At 56.1% G+C, this 23,945-nt stretch overlaps 8 protein-coding genes across 8 annotated transcripts in view; 4 read left to right on the top strand and 4 right to left on the bottom strand.

Moving 5' to 3' along the window:
• Window positions 1-540: 540 nt before the first annotated feature.
• On the top strand, window positions 541-5,226 carry PHSY_007034 (U3 snoRNP-associated protein Rrp5; the record flags this gene model as incomplete). Its single annotated transcript, XM_012337630.1, has 1 exon — window positions 541-5,226. One exon carries the CDS (start codon window positions 541-543, stop codon window positions 5,224-5,226), a length of 4,686 nt encoding a protein of 1,561 aa, XP_012193020.1.
• An 846-nt stretch (window positions 5,227-6,072) lies between these two features.
• Window positions 6,073-7,857, top strand: PHSY_007033 (hypothetical protein; the record flags this gene model as incomplete). Its single annotated transcript, XM_012337629.1, has 1 exon — window positions 6,073-7,857. One exon carries the CDS (start codon window positions 6,073-6,075, stop codon window positions 7,855-7,857), a length of 1,785 nt encoding a protein of 594 aa, XP_012193019.1.
• A 29-nt stretch (window positions 7,858-7,886) lies between these two features.
• On the bottom strand, window positions 7,887-10,220 carry PHSY_007032 (potential mitochondrial chaperonin; the record flags this gene model as incomplete). Its single annotated transcript, XM_012337628.1, has 1 exon — window positions 7,887-10,220. The coding sequence occupies one exon, from the start codon at window positions 10,218-10,220 to the stop codon at window positions 7,887-7,889; it is 2,334 nt and encodes a 777-aa protein (XP_012193018.1).
• A 686-nt stretch (window positions 10,221-10,906) lies between these two features.
• Window positions 10,907-12,838, top strand: PHSY_007031 (hypothetical protein; the record flags this gene model as incomplete). Its single annotated transcript, XM_012337627.1, has 1 exon — window positions 10,907-12,838. The coding sequence occupies one exon, from the start codon at window positions 10,907-10,909 to the stop codon at window positions 12,836-12,838; it is 1,932 nt and encodes a 643-aa protein (XP_012193017.1).
• Window positions 12,839-13,008: 170 nt separating this feature from the next.
• PHSY_007030 (fructose-bisphosphate aldolase) lies at window positions 13,009-14,973 on the bottom strand (the record flags this gene model as incomplete). The annotated part of the gene is made up of 3 exons (XM_012337626.1): window positions 13,009-14,082; window positions 14,160-14,271; window positions 14,873-14,973. 3 exons carry the CDS (start codon window positions 14,971-14,973, stop codon window positions 13,009-13,011), a joined length of 1,287 nt encoding a protein of 428 aa, XP_012193016.1.
• A 1,205-nt stretch (window positions 14,974-16,178) lies between these two features.
• On the bottom strand, window positions 16,179-16,616 carry PHSY_007029 (hypothetical protein; the record flags this gene model as incomplete). The annotated part of the gene is made up of 1 exon (XM_012337625.1): window positions 16,179-16,616. The coding sequence occupies one exon, from the start codon at window positions 16,614-16,616 to the stop codon at window positions 16,179-16,181; it is 438 nt and encodes a 145-aa protein (XP_012193015.1).
• Window positions 16,617-17,550: 934 nt separating this feature from the next.
• On the bottom strand, window positions 17,551-19,753 carry PHSY_007028 (uricase; the record flags this gene model as incomplete). Its single annotated transcript, XM_012337624.1, has 2 exons — window positions 17,551-18,697; window positions 19,527-19,753. The coding sequence occupies 2 exons, from the start codon at window positions 19,751-19,753 to the stop codon at window positions 17,551-17,553; spliced, it is 1,374 nt and encodes a 457-aa protein (XP_012193014.1).
• Window positions 19,754-20,408: 655 nt separating this feature from the next.
• PHSY_007027 (hypothetical protein) overlaps window positions 20,409-23,945 on the top strand; it is a gene marked incomplete at both ends in the record, with an annotated part of 3,800 nt that continues 263 nt past the window's right edge. Inside the window, one exon of the mRNA XM_012337623.1 lies at window positions 20,409-23,562. Within this exon, the coding sequence (XP_012193013.1) occupies window positions 20,409-23,562 (3,154 nt within the window). The remainder of the gene's footprint in view (window positions 23,563-23,945) is intronic.

The raw sequence follows: 23,945 nt of genomic DNA, 5'->3' as shown, positions 1-23,945 counted from the left end.
GTGAGCGAACTCGGCCGCCGGGTTCGAGAAGAAGCGTGTTCGGGATGAGCGTGGGGGGAGATCACGCTCGTTCTGTTGACACTGTCCTAGCAGCTGGCATCACAGACAAATACAGATAGCTTCTGTGTGCAGCTTCTATGCCCATCGGTATTGTCGTCATCGTTTCCTCCGATCGGACTTGTGATGTTCCGATGGCCGTCTAGAGCTCATCATCGAGGACGAGACGCAATGGACTGCCAAATCTGTATTTTCCCGGCAGTGTTACGTCGATACATTCAATGGTTCGAGAGCAAGAAAAAAGCTCGCTCTGGGCTTGGTCCGTTTCCCGACGTTGTGCTTTGATTTTTTGAGGATTTTTCCTTCTTCTTGAGCTTTTGCCGTGGTGCGTTTCACCAAAAATTTCGTTTTGTGCGACATTTTCTTCGTTGGAGCTCAAGACCCTCGAAGGCTCGTTCTTGATGTCCTCGCCTGCCACCACTTGCTCTCGACCTTCGACATACACCATCCCAGGGCCATACCAGCATTCAGGATCGTATCATAATGCCTGGTGTCAAGAGATCTAGGCCAGCAGAGGATGCGGCTGCTTCCTCGGCTGCTGGCTCCTCGAAATCCAGCACTACCAAAAAGACCAAAAGCACTTCCTTGCCTTCCACCTCGGCGCCTTCCACCTCCCTCCTCTCGGCACAGGAGGTCGACTTCCCTCGTGGCGGAAGCTCTGGATTGACGCCGCTCGAGTTCAGAGAGGCGAAGCGCGAGGCTCGCTCCGAGTCGGCCGCCAACGAGCTCCTCTTCAAAGATGCAAAGGACGAACAGGCCATCGCCAAGCGCAACAAGAACAAGCAGAAGCTCAATCGGGAGAAGCGCAATGATGCCAAAAAGAAACGTGCGCCTACCGCTGCTGCAGCAACCTCCACAACCCACGCCGAGAAGAGGGATCACAACCGGATCGAGCACATCAACTACAAGCGTCTCATCCCTGGCTCCAGGCTTCTGTGTTCCGTTCTCGCCATCCACCCGCTCGCCGTCGTCGTCTCCTTGCCCAACCAGATGCTCGGCCACATCCCAGTCACACAGATCAGTCCGCAATTCACGCGTCGTCTCCAGGCTGCTGCCGATGCAAGCGCCGAGGACGACGATGAAGACGAGAGCATGGACGAGGATAGCGACAGCGATGACGACGACGACGAAGCACAGACGAACGGCACCTCGAGCAAGCGAGCAAAGAACGATGCAAAGAAAGTGCCTGAGCTTCGCGACCTTTTCCACGTCGGACAATGGCTCGTTGCCAGCGTCCTTCAGGTTCGTTCTGGCGACGTCGCAAAAGGTCGACCCAGCCGCGAAGGAGGCGAGTACGAGAAAGAGTCTCGTCGCGTCGAGCTCTCGCTCGCCCCTCACCTCGTCAACACTGGTGTGTCGGTTTCGGATCTCGACGTGGGCGCCACCCTCTCTGCCACCATCTCGAGCGTCGAAGACCACGGCTACATGCTCGACAGCGGTGTTTCCGAGTTCAGCGGCTTCGTCCCCTTCACCGATGCAGCTAAGCTCCCCGACAGCTTCCACGCAGGCAAGAACGGCAAGTCGCTTCAAGTCGGTAGCGTCGTCTTTGCCAAGATCACCAAAGTCCCCGACAACAAGCGCAGCTTCGAGGCTACGCTCGACCCAAAGACCGTGTCGACGAGCCCCATCAAACACGCCCCCAGTATCACTGCCATCCTCCCCGGCACGCTCACCAAGGTGCTCATCACCGCTGCGCTGCCTACCGGTCTCAACGTCAACCTGTTTGGCATGTTTGATGCCACCATCGACCGATTCCACCTTCCAGAGTTGCCAGAGGGCAAGGACATCCCTGATGTTTACAAGGAGGGCTCCAAGCACGTCGCTCGTGTACTGTGGGACTTGCTCAGCCCGCCTTCTACTGCCTTGCAGGGCGACAACCCGGACCACGAGCGCAAGTTTGGTCTTTCGTTGGCGCCTCAGGTGCTCGCTCTCAAAGCGCCCGTGGCAAAAGACGAGCAGTTGCTGCAGCACGCCTACCCCATCGGCGCAACCCTCGAGGTGACCGTGGTGCAAACCATCAACGATTGGGGTCTCATCGTCTCGATTCACGAGACGGATCTGCGCGGCTTTGTGCACATCTCGCAGGTCTCGGACGACCACGTCGTCTCGCTACCTCCCTCTTCCGGTCCTTTTGCCAAGGAGACGGTGCACAAGGCACGTGTCGTCGGCCACTCCCCCACCGACCGCACCTTGCAGCTCTCGCTCAAGGCCTCTGTCCTGGAGCGCAAGTTCATGCGCGTCTCCGAGGTCGAAGTTGGTGAAGTCGTCACTGCCAACATCATCAAGCTCGGTCTTCCCAACGCCATCTTCCTGCAATTGCAAGGCCACGTCGACGGTGTCGTCTTTTCCAACCACTTTGCCGATGTCAAGCTCACGCAGCCCGAGAAACGCTTCAAGCCCGGACTTCAGGTCAGGGCACGTGTCATTGACGTTGACCCGAACCGCAACAGGATCGTGCTCACGCTCAAAAAGTCGCTCGTCAAGTCGGATCTGCCCATCGTCGCATCCATGCAGGACGCTCGCGTCGGTGTCGTCACCAATGCGACCGTCTTCCGCGTGCAGACCAACTCACTCGTCGTCAGCCTCTTTGGCGGTCTCAAGGCGCTGATTCCGGGAAGAGAGGTGAGCGAGGATGACTTCAACGACGTCAAGAGCGGCTTCGCCGAAGGAAAGGTCATCAAGATGAGGATCACCGAGGTCGACTACGAGAACCAAAAGCTCGTCGGTAGCATCAAGCAGGCCTCGCCGGAGTATCTGGCCAAGCTCAATGTGGATGCGGTCGATGTGGGAGAAAAGGTGACGGGTAAGGTGGCTGCGGTGCACAAAGAGGTGGTGGTGTTGACGCTGGTGCCATCGGGCGTTCGCGCGTTGCTGTCGCTATCGGTGCTGGCTTCGATGCGCGGTTCGACGGCGGAGGAGCTGCTCGAAAGTCTTGAGGAGGATCAGGAGATCGACGATCTTGTTGTTTCGGTCAAGAACCCGGCCAAGGGTATCGTCATCGTCGCTGACAAGGTGCGCTCCAGCAAGAACGCGGACGACGGTACGAATGGGCTCGTTTCAGGCCAGGTCAAGCAGGGCAATGTGGTTCAAGGTCGCGTCATCCAGAAGAACGACAAGTATCTGGACTGCATCGTCGCTCTCGGCACCGCCACTCGTGCTACCCTTCACATGACGGATCTGGCCGACGGCTTTTCCAGCAACGTCGCGCTCCCCAGCCCCGGTCAAACGCTTCAGTGCTACATCGTATCGCTCAAGTCGAACGGCAAGAATGCCGTCATCTCGACGCGTCCCTCCCGCGTCAACCCTTCCGCCTCCGCCGAAGTCACCGACCCCGAGATCACCTCGATCGCCGACCTCGCCAAGGGCCAAAAGGTGCGCGGTTTTGTCAAAGCCATCACCAACGTCGGTCTATTCGTCACCATCGGGCGCAAGCTGGACGCGCGCGTCCAAGTACGCGAGCTGTTCGACGAATTCGTTCGCGACTGGAAGACCCGCTTCACCGTCGGTCAAGTCGTCTCCGGCACCATCATGGACACCAATCCCTCCAACAACGAGATCGAGATGTCGCTCAAATCCACCCCCGGCTCCATCAAGCCGCGCGCCGAGCGTCTGGAGGAACGACATGCAGACGCGGACAAGAAACGCGCAAAGCGACTGACCGACTTCAAGGTGGGCGACAAGGTGAAGGGTTTCGTCAAGAACGTCATCGACTTTGGCGTGTTTGTCCAGATCGAGGGAACGAACGTTTCGGGTCTGGCGCATATGAACGAGCTCAGTGATGGCAAGGCGGACGAGGCTTTGAAGGCGTTCCGGGTGGGAGACAAGGTGAGGGCGATCGTGTTGAGGATCAACGAGGAGAAGAGGAAGATCAGCTTCGGGTTGAAGCCGTCTTACTTTGATGCTGCTGATTTCGAGGATAGCAGTGATGAGGAGGAAGACGAAGAGATGGAGGCTGACGAGGCCGAAGTTGGTTCTGACGATGACGAAGATGATGACGAGGAGAGCGGCGACTCTGATGACGAGGAAGGTGATTTCGTCGAGATGGACGAGGACAGCGAGTCCGAAGACGACACTTCTGCTCCCAAGCGATCGGCCGTGCCCTCTCTTGCTCTTTCCGGCGGCTTCTCCTGGTCGGCCGGTGCCAACGACGACGACGAAGAGTCGGACAACGGCCTCTCGTCGTCTGATTCCGATTCGGACTCTGACTCGGACTCCTCCGCTGCTGCTGCCAAGAAAGCTGCGCTGCGCAAGTCCAAGTCGAAACTCAAAGCGCAATCCCGCAATGCCCTCGAGGACGATCTCACCGCCGACCTGGCCACCAAAGCTCCCTCCTCCGCCACGGATTTCGAACGCCTGCTGCTCAGCTCGCCCAACTCGTCGTTCCTCTGGATCCAATTCATGTCGTTCTCTCTGCAACTCTCGGACGTCGATCGCGCGCGTTCCATCGCCCGTCGTGCGCTCAAAGTCATCAACTACCGCGAAGAGCAAGAACGCATGAACGTCTGGATCGCCCTGCTCAACCTCGAGAACACGTATGGATCCGAAGAGACGCTCGAATCGACCTTCCGCGAGGCAATCCAAGCCAACGATGGGTTCACGATGTACCTCAAGATGATCAACATCCTGGAGAAGAGTTCGAAGACTGAAGAGGCGGAGGAATTGTTCGTCAAGGCCAAGGCAAAGTATTCCGTCCTGCCCGAGTTCTGGATCGAATACGCGCGGTTCTACCTTCGAACCGACCAACCTGATTCTGCACGAGCTTTGCTGCCCAGAGCCATGCAGGCGCTCGAGAAGCGAGATCACACTTCGACGATCACCGCCTTTGCCATCAACGAGTTCAAGCTCGGCGATCCCGAACGTGGCCGTACCATCTTTGAGGGTCTGGTGGATAGCTACCCGAAGCGCCTGGATCTGTGGTGGCAGTATCTGGATCAGGAATCCAGGTTGGAGGGGAACGAGACGCAAGTGCGGAACCTGTTCGAAAGGGCGATGACGTTAAAGTTGACGGCCAAGAAGGGTAAGAGTCTGTTGAAAAAGTGGCTGGACTACGAGAAGAGGGAGGGGGATGCCAAGAGTCAGGGCAAGGTGTTGATGAGGGCCAAGAAGTTTGTTGATGAGATCAACAGTAAGAACAACAAGAAGGAGGAGGAGGAAGATGACGAGGAGTAGAGATTCGAGTGTATTTCATGTGCAATCAAGGTTTGTCTCTGTTTCATTTTCAGTGTGCGTGAGTGTCCGTGTTCGCACAAGCTGTTGGACGCCCACAGTTGAGCAAAGCTGAGCATAGATCCGTCCACTCTTCGAGATCACATGTTGACTGAACTGGACCGTGTGCTGATCGGTCTCCAGACATAGTTGAGATGAATGCCAACTTTGAGATTAGCTGTTTGGACATGCTACATTCCAGAGATCCCGGCAATGATCATCTCGCTACCGAAGCTGCCTTTGCTCCATCTTTCCGTCTTGTGAAATTTAGGCAATGTGACGACCGAGCATCTCGTTGAGGTAGTACAAAGCGACGGGAGCTGTATAGTCGCACGGCAGCACAGACATACCAAGAGGGCGAAAATGTCAGTACCATCTTCAGCCTCACTTCACGCCCTTACACATTAGCATCCGAGCTATACATACCAGACCAGAGACCAGCGGCGTAGTAGGCAAACTGTCTCAATGTGTTCCTCGCCTGTTGTCGTGCCTGAGCCGTCTCCTGTGGGCTGGGTTGTCGTGGTGCGCCTCCGAACATTGTGTGGTCGTTTCGATGAGATATTTGACGGTGTTGGTTGTGATGGTGTCCGTGAGAGAAGTGAGTGAAAACCGTCGATGATGAAGAGAGAAAGGTGGAGGATGCGTTGAGGCAAGAAACAAAGTTTTAGGGTGACCCGATCTTGTTTCTCCCGATCTATTCAGAAGAAAGATTTCAGGGTCCAATTGCAGCCAAAAAAAGTCGCCGAAGCAAGAAAGAATAGCGGAGCTTTCAACCATCATCACGATATCGAGGAGGCAGCGGGTTTGGTGATGTCGAGCAGCAACGCCGAGTGCAGCACTAAGCCGAAGGGGGCGGAAGGCGCAAAGAAGGAGCAAGGGGGACCTAGGAGGACTACGGTGCAGCACCAACAGCTACCGCCGAGACCGAAACTCGTCCCCAGCTATCCTTCTGCCGAAGCAAGGATCCAGCCTTCGTGCGACACCGACGATGGCGACGCAACTTTCTTGCCTTTCGAACTGTCCGGCCTACCCGCGGTCACATCTCAAGAAGTGCGAGGTGACGAGCAATGGACGTCTGTCATCACAGCTCCCGCTTACGCACCCCTGGAAAGCTGGTCAAACGTAATGCAGAGTCTCATACGCCATCCGGAACGCAATTCGAGCAACATACTTCGCGCCGATATCGTTTCCGAGACGACCGCAAAGGATCGCCTTCCTAACTTCGCCGAAGGAGTAGCAGTATGGGAGAAGCAATGGACGATACGTAGGTCGTTGTTGCCAAGGAGGCCGAATTTGGATTGGAGCATGTTGCAGGATTGTTCGCTGTTTTACCGGTATCGCGGGGTAGCGAGGGAGGTGAAGCAGGAGGACCATCAGGACGAAGAGGATGAGGGGAAAGTTGTGGAAGCAGTGGTGGTGTATACTCCTTTGATAGGGGATATGGATCATCCAAAGATGAACATTACCGAAGATGCTTCGACATGCGCATCGTCACCACCACGTATCGGCCACCCACCGCCTTACGAATCCTACATCCCCTTCTATCACCCCAAAGTCCGCGCACTAGCATTCCACTTCCACGCCCCACCGTCACCGCCCTCCTCATTCTCCGCTCATCTCGACCCCACCTACGGCCGTCTCTCAATCTCGCTCATTCCCTTCTCCCCCTCCGCCGCCACCTTTCCCCCTATGCACCGCCTTTCCCGCGTCGCCCTGTCGCTCCTCACCACGCTCCACATGCACACCTGGGGCCACCTCCACTCGTACCGCAAACGCGTCCACCACGACACGCTCATCCCGCGCTCCCTCTACCAAGACCTCTACCTTTCCCTCAAGACCAAACATGCATCTGCACTGATTCGCAACTGGAAGGAGGCTACGGATCCGAGCAAGCACGTGTTTGAGGAGATGGGAATCGCTGCCTTTCTCATCGGATTATGGACGCAGCAGTACGGAGGTGAGGAAGATTGGAGGGGGAAGGTGAAGTTTGTGGATGTAGGGTGTGGCAATGGTCTGTTGACGTATATCTTGATGAAGGAAGGGTTTCGCGGGGTGGGGTTGGATATGAGGGCCAGAAAGAGTTGGGCTGGATATACCGCGGATGGTGCCAAGTTGAGAGAGTGGAACTTCAACCCCGCCACCCTCCTCCACAACAACGATGACGATGACGAGTGGAATGGCGCTTGGTTGATCGGAAACCATGCAGATCAACTCACTCCCTGGATACCCCTCCTGGCGAACCATCACCGCGCCCAAGGCTTCATCAACCTTCCCTGCTGCTACTACGATCTCGACGGCACTCGCGATTTCCCACTCCTGCTCAAAGGTGAACCGGGCGAAACGCTGTCCAGAAACGAACAGTATTTGGCCTACGTCAGCAAGTTGCACCAGGAGAGCGGCTGGACGGTCGAACTGGATCCATTGCGGATCCCGAGCACCAAAAATTGGTGTTTCGTCGGAAGACACAGGCAGCCCAACTCTCCAGATGACGCTCACCTCAAGAACACACTCGCCCAGACAATCGAGAGAGCTTCACTTGGCGCATGGAGTCTCTCCACCACAACACACGACCCAGCTCCAACACGATCATCGTGATAGAAATTTGCTTCCGAAAATCACGGTTTCTATTCCGAATGCCATCCGTAGCGCATAAAGGCATCCACGGTGCTCACCTTTGCATCGGTGAAAGCACTCAGGATGCCTCTCGCTTCCATGTACAACCAGACCTTGATCATGGGCAACGCCTTCCTGATCTCCTCCTTTTTGGGCATGTGCATCCCGCCACCTTCCTGGTGCTGCAGCTCTCTGCCCAGATGCCTCAGGATCGGCAGTGCGCTCTTGAACAGATCCATATCGGGATCCAATTGTCTTCCGATACCTTCCAACAGCAGAATTGAAATCACCGTGTTGACGAAATCAGCTTCCATCTTGACGTGGTGATCTCGAACCGCCATGAGGACCTTGTTGAGTACGTCGGAGATCTTGATCTTGGCGAGCGAGAATGTTTTGGACTTGACGCTGAGCACGAGATCTTGCATCTTCATGGCAAACATCTCCTTGTCGACCACTCGATCGGGCGATCGACATCGTTCCACCATGAGATGTCCCGCTAGCGCACCGTCGAACTGAGCCACCGCCGAAAAGAGGTCCAAGAAGTTTCGTCGGTTCAGAGGGGTCAGTTCGACCGTAAGACCGGCATCCAGCAGAACGATCTCGGGTTGGTATCCTTGCGCGTCCAAGCGATCCAATTCGTCGAGCCACGCATCCTGATCGTGCCTCAACGGACGCAACCTCTCCACGATGCTCTGGTCCACCTGATCGTCCGGTGTAGCAGGTGCCTTGCGATGACCGGGAGCATAGTCGCTGTCGAACTTGCTCAAGATCCTCGCAAACAGATCCGAAAGCAAAGATTCGGTCGAAGGCTTGTAGAACTTGATCATAATGTTGCCCGGATGCAGATCCGCATGCGTAAAGTTGTCGATCAAGAGCATGTTGAGGAAAGCGTCCAGGCCCAGATTGGCGATGCGATGGTCGAACTTGGCACCTCCCATCTGCAGAAAGTGCTTGAGCGGCAAGGCGTCTTCGAACTCTTCGATCAGGACCTGTTTCGTGCTGAACCGCGTGAGCGGGCGAGGGAATGAGATGGCGGATCTACGACGAGCAAAGTTTTCCTCAAAGCGGCTGAGATTGTTGGCTTCGTTGCGTAGATCGAGCTGCGAGAACATCATTTCGGAAAACACGTCGACCTCTTCGGGGAACGAAAGCCATTCGGCACCGGGGATGAGGTTGATGAGGCTTGCAAAGAAGCGCATGATCCTGATATCGCGGGCGATGGTCTTCTCTACACGGGGATGAAGGATCTTGATGGCGACACTGTTGGTGGGGATCTGAGGAGGCGCAACGTCCTCTTCGTACGACAACGCGAGGGTCTTGGAGAGCTTTTGCGTGGCCTCGGCTTTGGTCGCCTCCTTCTTTGCTCGCTTGTAGCCTGGGGGCAGAAGATCGTGTTTGAGCGTCGCTTTGTAAACTTGTGCCACCGCTCCAATGCCCATAGGCTCGTGTCCAAACTCTTCGAAGATCTCGTCGAAGGGGCGTTGGAAGATGCGCTCGATGACGCGCTTCGTATATCGGAACGAGTGCGGTTTGCCGTTGGAGTGGAGTCTACCGAGCCGCTGGCAGAGTTCGTCGGGGAAGAGATCTTGACGGCTTCCCGCCCACTGAGCGAGCTTGATGAAGGTGGGACCGGCGCGCTCCATCTGCTTGACGAGGAAAGAGTACCACCAGATGGCACCCCAGCGATCGCCCTCTTCGTCCTTACGGACTTTCCTTCCTCGTCTTCTGCCCTTCTCTCGTCTGCTTCCGACAAGCAGCATGGGAGCGGTGAAGATGACGGGCAGGAAGAGGATCAAGAGGTAGATGAAGCGCCTACCAGTGCCGAATGGTTCGATGATGACGGCGTGGATGACGTTGCCAACCTTGATGAAGGCTCGCACGATGATGTTGCGACGATGAAGGTCGTCATCATCCTCTTCTACAGGAGGTGCAAACCCTTCGTGTTGGGGTTGAGGGGAGGATGGAGCTTCAGCGGAGGTCTCGGGTTCTGTCTGGAGCGGTTCTTGCGACAGGAACCAATCGGCCGCGAGAGCAGTTCCAAGACCGGCAATAGCTATCGAGACGATGCGTCCATGCTTCGAAGTTTGGTGAGGTCGAGCTGACTTGACGGCATTAGCGACATTATTGAAAGCGCGTGCATTCGAGGGTGTGATGGGCTGACGTAGAGACAAAGCCAATCTTGTTAGAGAGTTCAAAGATGCCTGTCGACTCGGTGCTCTGGACGAGAAGGCCGCAGACGTGCCGCTGCAGCTGTACGGTGTCAGCAAACGAGAGCTCTGCGATGCGGAACTGACAAAGCGACGAGCGGACGCCGAAGCTACCGTGCTACGCAGTTGAGGAAGCATGATGCCGCAGCTCCGCGTGTTTGATGAGGGCCAATGCAGCGATAACCTAGAGCGTCATGTCCGATAGGAAATGTGCTGATCGCGGTTGGATGATGCTGCGAGTAGCGAGATGCAGGTATTAGGACGCTGGTGGTACAGTGGAAGGATGAAGAGCGCCTGGAAGGGACGATAAGGAACAGTAAGCGAGAAACAAGGGTGCTGCTGATGTACCACTGCTCAGCTGCGCTGTCCGACTGACAGACCAATTGACTGGCTGTATGTTGTGAAAACTCGACTGGCCAACGATGCGACTACGTAGCGCTGCATTTCGCATTTTAACAGAGCGCCACCAAATTGACAGTCAGCAGCACAGCACACACGATCCTATGGATGAAATTCCTCCACCTTGATCTTTTCTGAAAGCCCAGGCTGGCTGCACCACGACATGAATGAAATAAACGCACGAGCCTGGTTCAGAAGGAGTTCTTTCATATACGCGCTACACGAAACAACGCGTTCTGCAGCCAAATTCCATTTCTTGGATCCATTTTTCTTACGGAAGACGTTGTTCGACATTCAACTCTGCGTTCCAGCACTGCTGCTGCCTTCTTCGGACCCTTTCCGACAACGACTTCCTATCATCACCCTCGTTACACCCTACAATCACATCTCCCGACTGTCACATAACGCCAGTGCTTCATTTCAGCATGGCCGAATCCAACGATTACGAGGCGGAACGCCTCAAAAACATCAAGGAGAATGAACGCCTCATGAAAGAGTTGGGCGTTATGGGCGGAAGTTCAGCCATCGGCGGTCCGTCACCCAAACGTGCTACCCCTACCAAACCCAAAAAGGCTGCTACGCCCAAGAAGAAGGCCGACACTACACCAACGCGCATCATGCCGAGTCGCTCCAGTGCGCGCTTGGCCGGGCACGAAGCCGATTCCGAAACACTCAAACGCAAGTACGAGCAGGAGGCAGAGGAAGCGAGAAAGGTGGCGGAAGCAGCCAAAAGGGCGAGACATCAGCCGTTTGATCTGTCAGGTATGACGGGAGGTGAGTTGGAGGAGGAAGCCATTCTGGCGCTCGAATCGACATTGCAAGGGCTCGCGACGAATGCAGCCTCTGCGGCAGAATTGGTCGATATCAAGGATGAAAAGAAACGGCGGTCAGGGAAGAAGGAGGACCCCGAAAGGTCGACGGAGAGAAAGGAGCTCGAAGATATCCTCAACAAGATGACGCTCAAGTCGGCCGCCAAGGTCACGCCAAAGAGGGTCTATTCGATGGCGTATCACCCTTCTACAGACAAGGATTTGGTATTTGTCGGTGACAAGGAGGGTTCCATCGGTGTCTGGGACGCTGCACCTACCGCCTCTTCCTCATCCAAAGGAAGCGTTGTCAAGAAGGAAGACGACGAGGAGGAGCAAGATGCGGAAGATGCCTTCCCAGAAGGCACAGCTTGGACGTTGCAAGTGCACGGCCGCAGCCCCGTTACATGCATCAAGTTCGATCCGGTCAACCACAATTCGGTCTATTCGTGCTCGTACGACTCTACCGTTCGCAAGCTCGACCTCGCCACCGGCAAGTCGGACGAGATCTGGGCAGGCGAAGAAGACGTGCTCCTCTCCATCTTTGACGTCCTCTCGCCGTCAACCCACCCGAGCGCCTACATCGACACTCCCAATCCATCGCTCGACGAACGCTCCATGTGGATCGCTGACCACCGCGGCGGCTTGCTCCACATCGATTTGCGCGAAAAGACCCGACGCGGCAACAACACGCGTCGATGGCAGGTCTGCGAGAAGAAGATCGGTGCCATGTCGGTCAACCGTCTTGCACCACACTGCATCGCCACTGCATCGTTGGACCAGCACATCAGGCTCTTTGACGTGCGTGCGCTAGCCTCGGTGGTCAAGCAAACGGCGGATGCGCCGTACAACTACAAGGGTGTCGATGCGGATGATCTGGAAGCGGCGCAGACGAAAGCGCAGTTCTCGTCGAACAAAGCGAGACAGGCGTGCACGTCAGTCGATTTCAGCCCAAGAGGTGATCAGCTTGTCGGCGTCTCGTACGACGATGTTGTCAAAGTATGGAGCATGGATCCCAGCTCGCTGTTCTCAGAGCACGGACTCAAGAGCCGCGCCGCCGTCACCAAGACGCACGGAACAGCCAAAGCCGGAGGTCGAAAGAGCGGTGTCAAAAAAAAAGAGCCCGACTCCTCCACCACCACCAGTCTCTTCTCGTGGCTAACGAAAGCGAAGCCGCTCAAAACCGAAGAGGACGTCGCACTCGCCATCAAGCAAGAGCAAGAAGCACCCCCACCGTCCGCCTCGCAGCGTCCTGACGACGTCCTCGCCGACCCCACCCGCATCCCGCACAACAATCAGACCGGAAAATGGCTCACCATGTTCCGTGCCAGATGGAACCAAAACCCTCTGCTCGAACCTCACTTTACCATCGGCAGCATGACCAGAAGAGCCGAAGTCTACTCTGCAGACGGCACCCTCCTGAGGAGTCTGTGGGACGAAAACCTCGTCACCGCCGTTCCTGCCGTTACGTGCATGCATCCTGTTCTACCAGCAAGACTCGTCACCGGAAACGCTTCGGGAAGATGCACATTCTGGTCCCCCGACGGATAATCATCGCTCAACCCCGCTTTCACTCATTCTCTTCACACAATACCCCCAGTCTTTGCCCCTTAGACACAATCAACAGAGTCACACCAGCAAGGCGCGTGAGATAACAAAGCCATGTTTTATTGCGTGCTGCATGAGTTCGAGATGTTTTCCTCCAAGTTCCTACACTGCACCTAGAGCTTGCCATCAGAACCAAGATCCTTGAAGGCCTCCTTGCAACGGGTAGCCATGGTCTTCTCACCCTCCCGCACCCAAACACGGGGGTCGAAGAACTTCTTGTTGGGCTTGTCGGCACCGTCCGGGTTGCCGACCTGGCTCATCAGGTAGTCCTTCTTGTTCAAGACGTAGTCGCGGATACCCAACAGGTAGGCCCACTGGGTGTCGGTGTCGACGTTCATCTTGACCACACCGTGCTTGACGGCGGTGGTGATCTCGTGCTTCTCGGAGCCGGAGCCGCCGTGGAAGACGAAGAAGACGGGGTTCTCCTTGTCGCTCTTGATCTGGGCACGGACGTGCTCCTGGTGCTTGCCGAGCAGTTCGGGCTGGAGCGAGACGTTTCCGGGCTTGTAGACACCGTGGACGTTACCGAAACCAGCGGCGATCGAGAAGTTGGGGGTGACCTCGGAGAACTGGCGGTAGATGTCCCAGATGTCCTCGGGCTGGGTGTAGAGCGAAGCGTTGTCGACACCCTCGTTGTTGACACCGTCCTCCTCACCACCGGTGATGCCGATCTCCATCTCGAGCCAGATGCCCATGGGAGCCATGCGCTTGAGGTACTTGAGGCACGTCTCGATGTTCTCCTCCTTGGGCTCCTCGGACAAGTCGAGCATGTGCGAAGAGAAGAGCGGCTCGTTGTGCTCCTTGTAGTACTCCTCGTCAGCGGCGAGCATGCCGTCGAACCAGGGGAGCAGCTTCTTGGCGCAGTGGTCCGAGTGCATGATGACGGGAACGCCGTACGCAGGGGCGACGGCACGGATGAAGAGGGCGGCAGCCTTGGCACCGGTGATGGAAGCCTCCTGGTTCGAGTTGGAGAGACCCTTGCCGGCAAAGTTGGCGGCACCACCCTGCGAGACCTGGAGGATCAAGGGCGACTTGGCATCACGGGCAGCCTCGAGAGCCGAGATGGCGACAGAAGACGACTGTTTGTTTGCAAATTTGCGAACGGCAGGAAATGCGAGATCGAGGGGTATGAAGTCAGTGTACGTTCGAAAACGACCGCAGACACGGCATGTGTCCCTAAGAGCAAGCTTTCGACTCGGAATGCGGCTCAAGACCGACAATCCGCGTCGAAAGCAAGCCCCGTTTGGGGAGACACAATACTTACCGTGACGTTGAAAGCGGGGATGGCAAACTTGTTCTCGCGAGCGTAGTCGAAGACCTTGTAAACGTCCTTTCCGGAGACGACACCGGCAGGGACAATGTCAAGAACACCCATTCTGTCGAACGTAGAGATGGAAAGAATTCCAAATTGTCAGCAATTTTGTGCTTCGGACTCGATCAAGGACTGATATGACCAGCTCGAGCTCTCGATTCTCGTCGCGATTCTCGTTCGCTCTTTGCTAGAGATGCATGTGCGATGTCGTGAGATCGTCCCTGGTTGCAGTGGCAATGGAGTGGGCAGATCGAGAAGCCAATGGAGCAGACGTGCTGAGGTCGTTCAGCGCTGATGAGCCTACTCACTTTGATTATGTTGCGAAGGGGAAAAAGTTGAAAGTGATGGTAACGAGAAATGGAATGTGATGGTGGAGAAGCGGAAGAAGGGAGGATGCAACGGATAGAGCCGATGTTGCGCAAGTGTTGCGTGAGGTCGGGCTCTGTGCGCAAGATCGCTCGAGCCAAGCCTGAGGGGAGCTCTGTCGCTCAACACTCCACTGACTCAACACATGACCTTCCAAATTATTTTTTCCTGCATCTGTGGCAGCAAATCGATCAGGCAAGCGGAGTCGCAGTCTTAATGATTGGAAACCCATCGAAATTCCAAGCAGCGTTTTTTTTTGGCTGGCAGGCTGGGTGACCGCTTTCTTCTTGTGTTGTCACCTTGCTGCTTCTGTGCTATGGTCGACCGCCGTGATGATCCCGAAGAAGATCCACAAGACGCCCTGTCGATCTTCTGCTAAATGCATCAGGAGCTGCTTCATGGTTGCTGCTGCAGCTCCTGCCCCAGCCAGCTTTGATGTGCTGTGAGACACTGAAGCGCCCAACGTTCGACCCTAAGGCTGAAAGGCGAGTTTCCACCTCCACCTTGCTCGTGTTATGCCTGCAAGATCGCGGCACATCAGCGCATCCGCTTCGCTTTCCCGCATCGGAAACATCCGCTTTCAACCTGTCGAACACTTCGGCCTCACACCAGGGCATGCATCGGCCACCATCTCGGGTAGTAACGTGAAAGTAGACCCGGACATTCACGGATCACCAGTGTCGAAAATCCGACACCTCCGCTGTGTTACATAGTGGCTAAACAACGTGGGACCAGCTTACAGATCGGGGATTGGCAAGGAGATCATAGATGCTCTGATCTGAACGATGAGAGGTTCTGCAGCGTAGCTTTGAATTTGTTGCACAGCTGCTGCCTCTCGGCCCCTCCCCGCACAGAGTTTTAGTCTAGCAGCCTCGTAACCTGTCATGACCTCGTGCATCTTTGACGAGTAGCCTCGTCTATCTCGGTCCAGCGATGTCCAGCAGACATTGATGCATTGTGATACAACTAGCCCGCAAAGACCTCGGTGCAACTCTCTGATCTTATCGATGATTGCCAAAGGGGTAACGAAAGTCTCTCCGCAACGCAATTTCTCCGAAAAGACGCCGTGTTTTTTCTATGCTTCAATTCATTGGCTCTTTCTCGTCTCAGACGAATTCAATCAAGATAAAGAATCTTCAGGTCCTTGCTTCGTCGAGTGCAAGTCTCGCCCCGGGAGCGTAGAAGATGCAGGGTCTCGGTGTCTCTTCGTCAGTAGCTCGGTGAGGTGTAGAACGGGGGCGATTCAATCGGGAAAAGATTCGACCGATCAAGTTCTAGATCCAGTCCTGCCCCACACGGCACTTGTCATGAGTAGAGGCCTCTGCACTCACTGCTCACTTCTTGCGCACAAAGCCACTGCAAATGCGCGATTGATTGTTCGATTCCATGTATGGTCAATGCTGCTATGGTTCTAGAAACCTTTGTCGTACTTGCCAGAGCTGTCCGAGAACAGAGCAGTTGCAGTTGGTCAAGAATAGCGATGCAGTCGTGAGAGGTTGTCAGTATCAGCATCGAGTATCGAGCAGCCAAGATGTAAGAGCGCGAAATGCGAGTGGTGTCAGTGATAGCTCTCTCCTCTCCCCTCCTCTCTGTCTTCTCGTGTACTTACGCGTAGAAGCTCTTCATGTGAGCGACAATCTTCTCCAACGCCGCCAACCACTTTTCCAACTCTTCCTCCACCTTGCTCTGCGGCTCTCCCAACTTGGCGTAGAAGTCCTTACGGTAAGGGCAAGCCTTCATGGCGAGCGCAAACACGGGGCGGATGAGCATACCGTGGTGTGGGCGGAGCGTAGTTCCGTAGGCGTTGGTGAAGCTGACGGAGAGCTCCTCGTTTTTGTTGTTGACCGAATTACGCATAGCTTGAGCGGTGAAGTCGAGACCGCGCAGAAGCCACATGAGTCCTTCGGTTGCGGGTCGCTTGGAGGTGCCGCCGGGGCCCTCGTTCTGGATGAGCTTTTCGAGCGTGCCTGACTTTTCGGCGCCAGTTGCATTCAGACGAGTGTTGACCTTCTGTTGCATGCAATCCATCGTGCGGCGAGACATCGAGGATCAGCATGCGGCCTGTTGATCCGTCCACACCATGTCGAGTCTACTTACAGCGATATTCCCATTCATGTCGTTCTGCACAACCTTGAACGCCGAGTTGCCAAGCAAGTCGAAAAGCTTGACAAGGCCATCGCAGGCTTGCAAGAATGCGGCAGTATCGACTCCTCCCTCCGTCGGTACATCTGCGAACGACTGCAGTCGGCGACGATGCGGGCCGAAGATTGCAAATATGAAGGATGTCAGCACGATCCTCGATCATCCTACATCAGTTAGCATGGTCGTCCTATAGCTGCGTTTGCCACTTACACGCTTGCACTGTTCAAAGTAAGTAGTCGCCATCTTCGTTCCTGGGTGTTGAGATCGAGGTAGACTGTTGTATGGTGATGGTGTGAGATCAACAAAGTCTCGCTGCGGGGATCGGTATGGAAAACGTCACGCGAGCGGCCGTGCAGGGCGGAGGGAGGCCTTTGCAACGGGAACACAACCGCCTGCAGACAATCCGCGCCCGCATGTGTTGGTTGCGAAGAAGTCTAAATTCCAGAACGCGCACTGACCCGCCGCGCGAAGGCTTCCCTGCATCTCGCCGGTCACCCAAGACCAAATTCTCGCAGCGCCTTGAGCTGCTGTTGGATATTGTCTATGCAATCGTCCCCTTTCGGTGGCTTCATGACGGTGCAGAGTTGACCGAGCCGTTCCTTCATTTGCTCTACCTTCTTTGCTTTGCTCAATGTCGACCGGTAAGCGGCAAAGGTGGTCCGTCGTCATTCGTCGGCAAATGTTCAGCAAAGTTTGCTCGGTCCGGGCGGCTTCATCACATCACACACAAAAGAGAAGCCGATTGAATCAAAACTCGTTCATAGAAACACTAAATACAAGTCGATGACAAGGAGGAGCCGAGGGGGGCACAAATACCAGTGGAAGGTGATCCAGATCAGAGCTTAGCAGCGGGCGAACGAGCGATCTTGGCCTTGATGTAGCCGCTTGGATGCGCGGTAGGGAGGAACACCTCGGCGTTCTTTTCGTCGAGGTTGCTGAGGCCCTTGAATCCGAGATCGATGGGAATGTAGTGCTTGTTGGGCAACGCAAACGATACGTCCTGTACCGTCTTGTTGGCAGCGTCTCCGATGATGGCCTCACCCATGCGGTACATGGTGGCCTGGACACTGGCCGAGTCGTCGAGCGCGAACACGCGGAGCACGTGTGCCTTGACGGACGACTGGATATCGCAGAATTGGGGCAGAGACGATGGGTTCTTGAGCACGGCTGTGAGTCCACCTGATGGCAATGCGATCGAGTAGGAGCATTCGACCTCGGTCGAAAAGATGCGGTCGCGTACCTCCTTGAGCGTGGTGAAGCTATCCCTGTGGAAGCCGTAGAAGGCACTGCCGCTGCTCTTGAGCACCAGCAAACCCTTGATTCCACCCTCGAGCGTCGTCACGGTGATCTTGTCACCCGATCGCTCACCCAGCGCCCGCACGGTGCGCTTCTCCTCACCGTCACGCACAAAGCTGTGCTTGTGAGCACCGCCGTCCTTCTGGTCCAAGACGATTCGTGTCCACTTGTGCTGGATGAGGTCGACCTCGGTCTTTTCGATGTGCGAATAGGTGGTGAGGAAGTGGTTGACTACATTGAGCGCATATCGTTCCGGGCAGAGCACGTCTTCGGCAGGAAGCACCTTGGCGAGGTAGTTGAGCGTGTTCTTGACCGTATCGGTAGCGACGACGGGCGAGTTGTCGGCTTCGGTGTAGGATGGCGTGAGGCTCTCACCGTGGAGCAGGCATCGGACCGTGTACTCGACGACGCGGTGCGATGATGGATCCTTGGCGTCGCGGACGATGCGGAAGATGCGGACGAGGTCCTTGCCGTACGAGGACGACGCGAGATGGACGTTTGAGGTGGAAGCTTTCGCAGACATTTCGATAGAGGCTGTTCCGTTGTAGACTGACTGATCAGCTCTGTAGAAGTGGAAGACACGGATGCGGGGTGCTGTGCGATGGATCCGCTCGGCAGGAATATGAGGATGACGGGAGAGTAGCTTGATCCGAGGTGTGAGTTTGGGGTCAATTCGGATAGCGGTGCTGAAACAAAGAGGACCGTCTTATATGTAGCGTGCGACGATGACCAGCAGAGGGTCGGGAAGCAGGCAACTTGACGGGACCGGCTTCAAGTTTGTTGCGGAAATCTTTCAAGCTCGAGTAGAGAGTCGTGGGGGAAAAAGACACGAGCCGGTCAAACCAGCGATAAGGGTTACGGAATTTCCTCGGAGGCTGAGCTGTTGCAATCGCCCTTCAAACGCTATCTTTCTCTCGTGCCGGGCTCAATAGCTTCATCAACAAGTTTGCACCATATCATAAGAAGGTGCACACTGTCGCAGTATGGGGAGCGACCCGCTTCCTGTGAGCTCAAGGTCTTTCCCACACTTGAAGAAATAACAGGCGACTTCAACAGACGGCAGCAGTCAAACCTTGTTTGGCGCCTCGAAAAGTCACTACGAGCTGGATTGACGGCTTAAGCCGAGCAGGCGAGCTCTTGCGGAGCAATCCTCGGGTCATTGTTCTTTTCTTCCATGAGGCTGACTAGCGTGTGGACCTCTAGCCATGTGTGCCGAAATGGATGCAGCAACAAGGGAATCTCTGCACGGTTGTGGTCTGCCTGGCACGTACTCATCTACGGAGATCGCCGAGGACCCTGAATGTGCGGTTAAGTCTTGTCAGACTCTGTCTGTGTGCGCCGCCAAAATCCACGAAACTAGGAACCTACGCATCCGTCTTCGCTGTGCTCAGAGAACATGCTCGTGTTGGGGGTGGGTATCACGTACCGCTGATGCTGTAGCCTCATGACGCTCGTATTACCTAAGCTTGTGCTCGCGGTAAATGGTACAGTATAAGCTTTGTTTGGGCCTCAAACACGTTAGATTTGCTGGCAGCAGTGGCTCTAGCTTCCGGTGCCTGCAAGCATTGTACGACGCTGGAATGAGCTTCGGATGGTCGCATCTGAGCCATCAAAGATCCACAATTTTGGGACATGACGACTTCGTTCGGCGAGGCATCCGCGAATCCTCGGATGCGTGGATACTCGGCCGTCGTGTGCTTCTCGGTGAAATCCGAGCCTGTCAAACGCTCCCCAAGCTGCATTTTGGCTTGGGTCCTTGTGTTCGGCTTACCTCACCACTTCGAACGGCAACAGATCTAGGCAACTGTCTCGAGGAGCACATCTTCTTCTATTAGGATCGGGATGCTTGAAAGTCCCCCGCCACTTCATCATCCAAGCCACCTTACGATCTTGCGATGGTCTTGGTCGAAGCAACTTTGAATCGGTAGATCGGGTGGACACTGTTCAGATCTGACCCGATGCGCTCAACACGCTAAAGCGCGTCTTTGCCTAGACGAACGAGCGAAGCGTGTCTCTCTGCCATTTCTCGTCCCTGTCAGGATTGTGCAGCTCTTGAGCGCGTCGAACATGTTAGGTGCGAGTTCGACACCATCAAGCTCATCGTTGACATCCTCTTTTCAGATCCCGAGAACATCGTCGATACGCTTCCTCACTCGAAGCACACACTGCCGGATCGCACCCAGAAATATCGCAAGGGCGTGACGATCACCCTAAACTGGCACCATCCTGAAGTCGAACGAGCAGCACGATATCACCTTCAACTGACGATGCCTGAACCCTGTGCATTCTGAAGTCATCATCATGGCAGCAGCCAACTGGCAGCATCACAGCTCTCCAATCCCTACAGCATCCCACATCCGTCATCGATGATCATCGACGAGGTAGCTCTTCCTACAAATGAACTCACCAGTACGCTCTTTTACCCGCGATGAAGCTGCGGCCACCTCACCTCTGCGCAACGCCTTTGCTTCATCTTCCATCAAACCATTGCACAGTCCCTTTCTCGCTCGGCGTCTCCGCGCCAGCGGCCCTGACCAACGCAACCGCTCCAGCAACACGGCAAGCGAATCACCTAGGCAACCCGATGCGATATCTACGTCGAGCAGTACGCTCGTCAACGCCGAAAGCACTTCCGACTATCAACCCTGGGAGGTGAGATCCGAGTCTAACACCAGTTCTCTCGACTCGTTCGCGGATAGTCGCGGTGGCGGTAGGGACACACCGACTCTGTCGGCTCTCGAGGAGATTGGAACACTGCCTTCGATACACATCACACCGCTGACGAGACGTCCACGCACGAGCAGGTCCTCGTCGGCTTCTGCTCGAACCATCAAAGACTCGACAAGACGCAGCGCAGACTCGGGCAGCGCAAGGACGCGCTCGGTGCGTCAGCTATGCCCCGTCGACTGCCGCTGTTCTGATCAGGACATCGACCTCGGTTTGTGTCGGCGTGTAGTCGGCGAATCCTCGTCCGGCTCCGAATCTGGCTCCTTGTCGGTGGGTGTACATCCGATGCGGCAACGACAAGCGGGTGCCATGCCCGCCTCAAGCATGGACTCTAGCAACGCAGAGCTCTCCCAACAGTCTGCGCATTCGCAAACAGGATTTCGATCGCAGGGCCGCGACTTTGAGAAGGATCCAATCCTCGTTCCACGATCGGCGCGGTCTCGAGCAAAGGATACCGGCGGGCCTTCGCCCGACTCGAACCACCAACGTTCTTTCGATCAGCTTCAAAGAGGTCTCGACACATTGGAGAGCAACGAATCAGACGCCGAGAGCGATGCAGATCGGGCTCAGGCTGCACAACGACGCGCAGAGTCCATGGCACGCTGGACTGCTCGTCGAGCTTCCCTCTCCCACACCAGCAATGATCGTCAGTCGCCTCCTGCCAAACTCGATTTGCCATCCGATGTTGCTGCCACCAAAGCTTCCCCGATCCATTCTACAGCACGATCCCTCGCATCGGACGCATCCATATCCCGACGAACGCCCGGCCCGAAGCTCGTCGAGAAGGAAGACTTTGGCACCCCGATATCCTCAAGCAGCAGCCCGCTCAAATCGACTCCAGGTCGGAAGAGTATCGCCGCAGTATTCGAGTCGATGCAAAGGGAGCGGGAAGCGCGCGCTGCCGAAGAGCACAGGCAGTGGCAGGAGAAGCAGGTGCGTAGGGAACGTGAACGAGCTGCTCGCGCTTTCGGCGCCCCCTTGCGGCGAAGGTCTTCCGCGACGAGTTCTCAGTTTGACAGTCCTGTCTCTGCGTCCACGACGGCGCCGGACACATCGCCAAGCCAGGGCCAGGCAACCGCTTTCCACTCGATCGCATCTCGATTCTCTCCAAGTCGTTCTCCGGCCAGCGTCGTCAGTGCTTCGCCTTTGCTATCGAGCCCTGGTTCTCCAAAAGTAGACGAGGGTGCCGCTGCGGATGTCGAATCACGTCATCTACGCGAGGAAGCGGCTGAACGAATCCCCGAGACTTTGGCCGAAGACGACGAGGTCGACGACCAAGACGTCGTAGACGATGTTCTGCAACCCTCGCCATCAGCAGCACCTACAACACCTCAATCCAAACCCACAACCGCATTCGCCTTTTCCTCCCAGCCAATGGCGCTCGACCTATCCCCCGTCCGCAGCGTCTCCGACATTTCCAGCGCCGCCTCCTCGCCACGCAAAAACGCGCATCGTCGACAGAACACCAACACCGTCAGCGTCGTCGCCCGCCTCCCCACCGCCTCCGTCGGTGCAGCTAGGCAGAGACTCAACCACGTCCTCGGTCAAACCTCAACACCTCCAGTGGAGAAAGTTGAGCCGCCGCTGGAGTTCCCACAGACGCCTGTGGGTGGCATCTTGTCATCCGCGAAGAAAGGTTTGCCGCAGTTAAGCGCGGCAAGGCGTGGTCACAGTGTACGGTTCAGTCCGAGACCGGATTACAGGTCGGATTCGGGGTCGTGGGATGAATCACAGACGAACGATGGGGAAAGGGAGGCGGTGGTGGAGAGATTGTTTTTGCCGAGCAAGGAGATTGTTATTCCGGAGGTGTTGGCCGGGGCGCCTGTGCCGGCGCACTTTTCAGTCGGGACGAACGAGGAGGAGGAGGACAATGGAGAAGAGGATTCGAGTGTGGAGGACGAGGAGCGAGAACGATCGCCGGTCAGTCAACCGCATATAATCTCACCTCGGGCTAGCACCGAGCCTGCAGCAGCATCTTTCTCTCAAAGCGTGCGGTTTCCTGGGGCCTACGCAGCGACTCCGACCAAGAACTACTCGAGACACATCATCCGACCGAGCCCAAAGATCGAACGCGTGCTACCGGACGTTATTCCGGCTGCTGTCACCCGACCTCTCTCTTCTGCCGCAAAAGCTTTCGGCTTGTTTCCAGCATTCGACCCCTCGGCAGACCTTGCATCGTCGATCCCGCGAGAGTCGACACCACCGCCATCGACGTCGTCGTCGAGCTCAAAGATGCTGGCCCCCAACGATCCGAGAAACTCGCCACGATCGCCGAGACCAGTGGATCTCGGACGCGAGCAATTTGCACGATTCGATGCCGGATCCTCTTCGTCTGTTTCTTCAGGTGAGGATGCGAGACAGGTGGATGCGAATACAGCGGGAAACGGGCAGGTACGCGGACGAGGTGGGCAAGTGGATGCTACAATAAGTAGGATCTTGCAGACGGTATCGGATGCGCACGATTCGAGGGTGAGGAGGATGCAGTTGGGACAGAAGTTGGATCGGGTGAATGAGCGTATGGATTGGGTCGCGGCTAGGAAAACGGAAGAGAAGCCGTCGCCGAGACCCCAGCGCATTGCTAAACGCGAGTTCGAACAGCAAGACGAGCAAGATCGACTGCGTATGGACGAAGTCAAGACCGACGTCATGAACGCTCTGGCCGTTCTGGCGGATCGAATTGTTCAACTTCAGTCCTCCAGTCAGACCCTCGACACGGCCCTGGGTTCGACGAGCAACGCCACCTCGACGACGAGGAGTGGACTTTCGCGCAGGACGAGCTTGCTGCTCGTGCTCCTTCAATGCATCCTCATGGCGTGGTTGCTCGGTATCGCAGAGAAGAAAGCCCAACGCATGCGGATGTACACTCCCCCCTCCTCTCTCGGAATCCTCTACCAACCTCACCCCGCTTCCATCGAATGGTCCCTCCCCAACAACGACCATCTCCAACCCCTGATGCACCTGCCCCTCCTCCACCAACTCTACTCCTCCCTCCCTCCCCTCCCCTCCCACCTGTCGGATTGGCACCCCCATCACACGTACATCAAGCTCCACGGCCTTCCCACCTTCCTCCTCCAACTCTCCCTCTACACCCTATCCCAGACCCTGGCGTGCATCCTCTTGCTGCTCTTGGCTCCACTACAGGTCGTCTGGATCATCCTGCACAGCTCCGAACCATCTCCCAACCCCCACACCACCACCACCACCTGG

The sequence above is a fragment of the Pseudozyma hubeiensis genome, assembly GCF_000403515.1.
Source record: "Pseudozyma hubeiensis SY62 DNA, scaffold: PHS68, whole genome shotgun sequence".
NCBI lineage: Eukaryota > Fungi > Basidiomycota > Ustilaginomycetes > Ustilaginales > Ustilaginaceae > Pseudozyma > Pseudozyma hubeiensis.
This window is presented reverse-complemented; position numbering and strand designations above follow the sequence as displayed.